Raw genomic sequence first — 8,325 nt, forward strand, 5'->3', positions numbered from 1 at the left:
AAATTACTCTACAAAAGACCCTAAGAAATAATTAATTGGGCTTTAAACTCTATATAGACATATTTTTTTAAGCTTAAATGTGATTCACCATTCTCTTTAAAAAAAAGTGTGAACAGGATTTATATTTCAAAAGAGAGAGAGAGAGAGAGAGAGAGAGAGAGAGAGAGAGAGAGAGAAAGTTACTTAAAAAAGAAAGTAAAGTAATGATTTACATTTTAACATTTTAATTATCCAGATAAAGGATAAGTATTTCTTTTAGATCAGTGGTGTTCATTTCTGCTCATGGGCGACCACCATCCTGCAGAGTTTAATTTCAACACATTTTCCTGCAGTTAACCCAATAAACCTTGAGGTTCAGGTGTGTTCAATTAAGACTGAAGCTAAAATCGGCAGCAAAGATTGCTTGCAGGAGTAGGGTTGGACACCCCTGCTTTACACAATAATCATTAAATATGAAAGCTTTGTAAAAGGTGTATGATGTTCCTAGGGCCGTAGGAGAGGGTCAGTTCTCTTTTCATTTTCCATTAATAACCATCATCACGTCTAACCTAAAAGTTAGACAAAATACGTTTTTCAAAATACGTCACAACACTATTGTTCTCTATTGTTAGTCCAAAGGGCTCGTCAAATGCCCAAAACCTGCAACAACAGATCATCATTAAATGTTCAGTGATGCTTTCTGTGTGATATGATACTGACTGTGCGAGTCATTTATTACATAATAATATTATTAGTTCAGTGATTTCTCACCCAGAGGTCATGTTGGTGCCATCAACACATTCTTTTTTCAGTCAGACTAGTCAAGAATTCTCTTTTATCAGTCATTTTCTTAACAAGCTCCTGAGCATGTGAAATAATTATTCTTTTATATCATTAACAGACAACAGACACATTCCATATGCATCTTTTTAATTAGAAGCAAAACACCACACATGTACACAAAAAATAAACATTTTCCTCTCTGTTGTTTATGATGGTCATATCTGCTCCTCTCTTCTGTCAGTCTTGTCTGCTGTTGCCCCAGTTTTTCCTCTCAGTGGACAAGAGGTAAAAACTGCATTGATAGTAAATCCATTCATCTGTAAACACAATCATTTCAGCTATTACCTTTCCCTCCATTACCACTCACCTCCACGTAACTTACAGATAGTATACTGAATGTCATCTTTAACGCCATGTTTTAGCAATGTCTGCTATATAGCAAATACTTTACCAAGAGTCAGAAATTAATTCATTAGCTTCTTACACTGGTCAGGTTTTCATTTTTGTATAAGAGGTGTTGTCTCTCTTGAGTGTAAAAATCATATAAATAAAAAAAAGTTGTATTGCACAGTTACATGATTTGTGGGTTTTAAGTCTGATTTTCTATTCAGTTTAATTGTCTTTATTGGCATAGTTTGTGTGTATATTCTCAGACAGCAAGCAGTTTTGGCCCAGATCCGGTCAACATCATGCGGGCCAGATGTGGGCCGGATCGAGGCCAACACTATAGCCCCTTTCACACTGCACGTCGGACCCGCAATATTCCCGCAACATTGCCTGGTCGCCTTCTTTATGAAAGCAACCACGTCCCGGAATTGATTACCGAATCGAACCCGGGTCGGGGACCTAGTAACATTGCGGTAATCGATCCGGAACGAGCACTGTGTGAACAAAAGCCAGATCTAATTCCGTATCAAAGTGATGACGCACATTATCGCGCGACTCTTTTAGAGGCTGTTTTTAAGGAAGATCAACATTTGCGACGAAAACATATGTGCAAACTGTAATGAAGCAGAGATCAGTTAGTTCCTCACTTTCCGCGCTGACGCCGAGATCGTTTGCTTGCTTCAGTTAAAGTATAACGTGCCAAGCGTTGTCGACTCGTACATTACACGTCACGCGCTGATGTCACGTGTCGTTACGGGATCTTCAAGGGTTGTGTGTGAAAGCACGCACATATACTGGGTCATCACTGGCAGTGTGAAAGTGCCAAATCTAGCGACCAGGGAACAATTACAGGAACACTTTACCCCTGTATTTGCCCGAATGGCAGTGTGAAAGGGGCTTATGTTGCTGCATGGGTTACCAAAGCATGTCACAAAAATAATAATGGCGTTTATAGTAATACACAATGCAATAATACGAAATATTAAGATTCTGTATTCCCAGACAGCACCATAGTGTTGGCCTAGATCTGGCCCACATCTGGCCCAATTGAAATCGTGTGACAGGCTTCTCAGGTGAGATTTACATATTTAACATATTTAAAACAAAACTGAACACCTCTACAAGGATTTGTTCTCCATCTTTTAGTTCTTCTTTTTTTTTTTTTGCTATCTAAAAAGGTTGCTTATTTTATTAATGCTATGCCAACATGCTATGCCTTTTACTAAGAGAAACATTAGTTACTATTTACATTCAGTTCCACTGTGTAAATTTAACCACATAAAAATTTTACATTCGAATATAAACTGACACAGAAGCTTTTTTCGGGAGGTTGTTGTTGTTTTTTGTTTGTTTTGTTTTAATAATGCTAAGTTGCATTTTAAGTAATTAACTCGAATATCATCTGGTATATCAGCAACAGAGCAACTTGATAACACTATGTAATATATATATGAATGAAGATGTGCACTCTTTAAACTGTAAGTAGTGTGTGTGTGTGTGTGTGTACTGGTATTTATGATTGATAGGACACAAATGTGTATAATGACATGGGTACAATAACGTGGGTAAAATGAGAAAAACACAAAAGCATACAAAAAAAAAAAAAAAAAAAAAAAAAAAAAAAAAAAAAAACCTTCCAAAACGCTGTTTTATGTAATTTAAAAATTGCCCGTAGTTTTCTATGAAGGGTAGGTTTAGGTGTAGGGATAGTGTTGGGCGATAGAAAATACAGTTTGTACAGTATAAATACCATTAAGCCTTTGGAGAGTCCCCGTAAACCACACATGCAAGTGTGTGTGTGTGTGTGTGTGTGTGTTACTTTTTATGAGTAGATTTGTGTATTGAAATCAATTGTAATACCATATTTAGTTTAATTAAGTTATACAGAATCACATTAAATCAAGAGCAAAACATCAACAAGCAGAGTTTCTCTTCTAAAGATTTTAAGCGATAGTTCTAGATTTACATGCTAGGTTTGCATTTGCATATGGAAGTATGAACTGTGAAGTCGTCTTATCACAGATCCATTTAAAAGCTCTATTACACGCAACATCATGCCACCCTACTAAATCAGCAAACTCTGGCCAAGGCACAGCCACAGTCACAGCACAGTCCTCATCTACATTGTTGTCTCCAATTGGCTGTCCAGATGCCCAGTAGCTGAAACTACAGATCAGCATTAGATGTACAGTTAGATGTACTGCTTTCTGTGTGATATGATACTGACTGTGAGAATTATGTATCAAATACTAATAAGTTCAATTCAGTGATTTCTCACCTAGAGGTCAGCTTGCTGCCATTAACCTGTTTCCATCTGCCCTCCACATCAGTGTCAGTCAGACCAATATAAACTGCAGCAGCACCAGACATGTTCTGAAGAAAATCCTGAGCAGACAACACAGTTGCACATTTCGGTCATAAACAGACACGGTACATCTGACCGTCTCACATTAAGCTGCCAAAAACTATAAAATGCAGTCTTTCACTCACATATTCCTCTCTGTTGTTTATGATGATCAGATCTGCTCCTCTCTCTGTACAAACTCTTCTGCTCTCAGTTTTTCCTATTTCCTATAGTGCAAATTTCTTTAAAAGAGCTTCACGGGTGCGTCTTTGTAAAGATGATGGATCACCCTTATAAGGATGCCGTTTGACCCGTGAGTTTCTGTGTGCGGTCTTTACCTGGCAATGGGTGATGGTCAAGATTGCTGCCTCACGTGTCTGGGCGCCGAGCCCACTGCTGCCTAATTGCGAAGGATGAGATAGAGCCGGTCCCTCCAGCCAATATGAGGACGGGGTTTTATAGACATTAATTCATCACCACAGACCTTTTCTGTTGTTTGTGTTAAAAGGACATGCATATCAGTACAAGGTCCTGCCCTTCAGGCTATCCCTGTCTCCCTGTGTCTTTACAAAAGTCGCGGAGGCGGCTCCTGTTCCCCTCAGAGAGCAGAGTGTTCACATTCTTAACTATCTAGATGATTAGAGGATTCTAGCATAATCTCGGGATCAGATGTGCGAACGCAGGGACTTGGTGCTCTGACACCTCAGCCTGTTGGGCCTTCGGGTCAACTGGGAAAAGAGCAAACTCTTACCAATGCAGAGGATCTCTTTTCTCGGTATGGAGTTGGATTTGGTTGAACAGACAGCACGCCTCACAGAGGAATGTGCGCGGTCGGTGCTAGGCTGCTTGAATACATTGAAGGGCAGGATAGCTGTCCCACTGAAACTCTTTCAGAGGCTCCTGGGGCTTACGGCAGTACTTACACCGCTCGGCCTGTTACATATGAGACCACTCCAGCACTGATTTCATGGCCGAGTCCCAAGGTGGGCGTGGAAGCATGGCACTCACCGGGTCCAAGTTACATCAGCCTGTCTCCAAACCCTCACCCCGTGGTCAGATCTTACATTCCTTTGGGAAGGGGTGCCCCTAGAAAAGATCTCCAGGCATGCTGTGATTTTCCTCCTCCTGCATTGGCACAACAATTACTTAGAGTTGTTAGCAGTGTGCCTGGCCTTGAACCATCTCAAAGGTCACTTACGAGGAAAGCATGTGCTGGTCCGAATTGGACAAAACAGTGACTGTAGTGTACATCAACTGACAAGGAGGTCTGCGGTCCCGTCGCATGTTGCAACTCACCTGCCACCTCCTCCTTTGGAGTCAGAAGGTTCTGAGGTCACTTTGTGCTGTTCACATTCCAGGCCTGCTCAACCGTTTGGCCAACAAACTGTCTTGAGCAATCCTCTCATCCGAAGGACAGTGCTTGTTGACAGTATAGTGTCCCCATCACTACACTGGGGCGCTAGGACCCAAACAGGCCACAGGGTGAGCATCCCCTGCTGGCCTCACTAGCATCTCTTCCAGAAGCAACCTAGTTTTCACAGGAGGTCTCCCATCCAGGTATTGACCAGGCTCAGCCCTGCTTAGCTTCAGTGGGAAACTTGTCTTGGGCTCCAGGGTGATATGGCTGCCGGAAACCATATCACTCTTTGAGAGAAATACTCTTTGAGAGAAGCAGTCAATCAGCAGAAACTAAAAGCAGTTCATAAGTATATACATTTCTTGTCTCATTAGTGTTTAGCGCAGTTGTCATTGCTAGGAAACATGTGTTTACTGTTTTTGGATGTGCTGAAGATGCTTTTGGTCTCGTACTGTATTGCATACCTTGTCAGTGTTGTGCACTTGCTTAACCCTTTGTTGTGATAAACAGTAAAGTGAGTTCAGCTGAATTCAGTTTCTGTTTTGTCAAATTGGTATAAAAAAGGTTAGTATACCGCAGCAGTGGTCACGACAGCCCTTGTATGAAGAATGAAGAGTGTAAAGACCATCGACTCTACAGTGTAACTCCACCAGACAGGGACATCGGCAATGGACATAAGTATAAATTTTGATTCGTCCTCTTTTCTTCACCTTGCTTCAGCTCTGTTTCCGTTTTTATGACCAACTCTTACTATGTGTTTCCACATCCCTACTATTTCTACTAATAACAGACCACATATCACACACTATAGGCAGTGCAATCCTAAAAACATGCACATTTTTCCTATGTCTGCTAATACACTACTATTATATACTATTATATATATTATAAACTACTATTCTATTGGTCTCAGGAATTGTCAGTCTGCAGTAAACAAAGCAGATTTCATTACCTCTATTTCTAGTCATTCACGACTAAACCTCATGACCCTAAAAGAAATGTGGTTTTATCCAGAGGACACTGCTACTCCTGCAACACTCTCCAATAATTTCTATTTTTCCCACTCCCCCTATCTGACTGGAAGAGGTGGAGGTACTGGTCTGCTTATCTCTTATGATTAGTAATGTATTCCTTTACCTTCTCTGGGTATTAACAGCTCCTTTGAATCACATTTAGTCACTATTACCCACCCGTTTAAAATCAGTTTTGTAGATATCGACGCACAGGTCCACAAGGTAACTTCTTGGATGAATTAGATGTGCTACTCTCAACCTTTCCTGCATATGGTAATCCCCTAGTTATGCTTGGAGACTTCAACATCCACCTAGATAAACTTTAGGCTGCAGACTTCCACACTCTGCTTGCCTCTTTTGATCTCAAGAGAGTGTTAACTACGGCCACTCACAAATCAGGCAACCAACTGGACCTTATTTACACATGACACTGCTCCACTGATCATGTACTGGTTATTCCACGGCACACTTCAGATAACTTCCTTCTCACTTAACGTCAACATGGTTCCTGACACAACTCATACCCCTCCACATGTCCTCTTTCAACATAACCAACGCTCACTCTCACACTCCCGGCTATCTGCAATGGTTTCGTCTTTACTTCATCCACCTAAATAGTTAGCATCTCTTGATGCTAACAGTGCTACTGATCATTTCTGCTCCACTACTCCAGTCCATGTGTCTGCTCCAGTCCATGAGTCCGCTCCAATCCATCAGTCTGCTCCAGTCCATGAGCCTTCTCCAGAGCTTACTCCAGTCCATGAGCCTTCTCCAGAGCCTACTCCAGTCCATGAGTCCACTCCAGAGTCTGCTCCAGGCCATGAAACTACTCCATTCCATGAGTCCGCTCCAGTACATGAGTCTGCTTTAGTCCATGAGTCTGCTCCAGAGCCTACTCTCTTCCATGAGTCTGCTCCAATCCATGAGTCTGCTCCAGTCCATGAGTCTGCTCCAATCCATGAGTCTGCTCCAGTCCATGAGTCTGCTCCAATCCATGAGTCTGCTCCAGTCCATGAGTCTGCTCCAATCCATGAGTCTGCTCCGGTCCATGAGTCTGCTCCAATCCATGAGTCTGCTCCGGTCCATGAGGCTGCTCCAATCCATGAGTCTGCTCCAGTCCATGAGTCTGCTCCAATCCATGAGTCTGCTCCAATCCATGAGTCTGTTCCAGTCCATGAGTCTGCTCCAATCCATGAGTCTGCTCCAATCCATGAGTCTGCTCCAGTCCATGAGTCTGCTCCAGTCCATGAGTCTGCTCCAATCCATGAGTCTGCTCCAGTCCATGAGTCTGCTCCAATCCATGAGTCTGCTCCAGTCCATGAGTCTGCTCCAATCCATGAGTCTGCTCCAGTCCATGAGTCTGCTCCAATCCATGAGTCTGTTCCAGTCCATGAGTCTGCTCCAATCCATGAGTCTGCTCCAATCCATGAGTCTGCTCCAGTCCATGAGTCTGCTCCAATCCATGAGTCTGTTCCAGTCCATGAGTCTGCTCCAATCCATGAGTCTGCTCCAATCCATGAGTCTGCTCCAGTCCATGAGTCTGCTCCAATCCATGAGTCTGCTCCAGTCCATGAGTCTGCTCCAATCCATGAGTCTGCTCCAGTCCATGAGTCTACTCCAATCCATGAGTCTGCTCCAGTCCATGAGTCTACTCCAATCCATGAGTCTTAAGTAATTTCGTATTAAGTAATTTCGTATCTGCCCTAGTCATTGTTTTCCCCCTCGTGGGTTTTGTTTTCCCCTTTTTGTGTAATAAATCCTGTGTTTAGTACATCCTGTCTGCACTTGATTTCCTCCTTACCCCTCCAAATGACACATTTCCCTTAATATTCACAGTTCAGAGAAAAAAGGCAAGATATAAGTATCACAAATTTATTGTAAGAAATAGTTCAATTTAATTAATTTAATTTCATGGCAACCCATTAAAAAACTATTGTGAGATATAAAAAAAATAGTAAGAATTGTTAGATGATAACTCAGATTTGTGAGGGAAAAAATGCAATTACCTTTTTTATTTTATTCTGAGGCACAAACAGGTTAACATAGGAAAGCATGATGGAAATACTGATTTAAAATAACTTTTGCAGTGTGGTCTCTGAGCCATTTAAATGCAGGACAGAGCTGATGGTAATGGGACTGTATTTACCTTGTTGAGTGTATCAGGTGAAGGTGACATGGTATAATTGAGCTAAATGTGTAAAGACCCAATAGGTAATACATTTTCAGTATTTTTTAACCTTATTCTCAATTAATTTCTTTCTCTCTCTCTCTCTCTCTCTCTCTCTCTCACACACACACACACACACACCCCATCTCTCTCTCTCTCTCTCTCTCTTTGTTTTTTCTTATTCGCTTTCTGTCTGTGACTGATATTGATTTTCAGTGCTGCTACAAGACTGTAAGCGCCGACAGCAATTAGCACCCTGAACTCTAAAGATAGTTTATATGCAATGTGCAAAAAG

At 41.7% G+C, this 8,325-nt stretch overlaps 1 protein-coding gene across 1 annotated transcript; it reads left to right on the forward strand.

Moving 5' to 3' along the window:
- Nucleotides 1–4,490: 4,490 nt before the first annotated feature.
- On the forward strand, nucleotides 4,491–7,534 carry LOC113087772 (early nodulin-75-like). Its single transcript, XM_026255658.1, has 2 exons — nucleotides 4,491–4,545; nucleotides 6,537–7,534. Exons 1-2 carry the CDS (start codon nucleotides 4,491–4,493, stop codon nucleotides 7,532–7,534), a joined length of 1,053 nt encoding a protein of 350 aa, XP_026111443.1.
- Nucleotides 7,535–8,325: the final 791 nt, after the last annotated feature.

Source organism: Carassius auratus, chromosome 5 (assembly GCF_003368295.1).
Source record: "Carassius auratus strain Wakin chromosome 5, ASM336829v1, whole genome shotgun sequence".
NCBI lineage: Eukaryota > Metazoa > Chordata > Actinopteri > Cypriniformes > Cyprinidae > Carassius > Carassius auratus.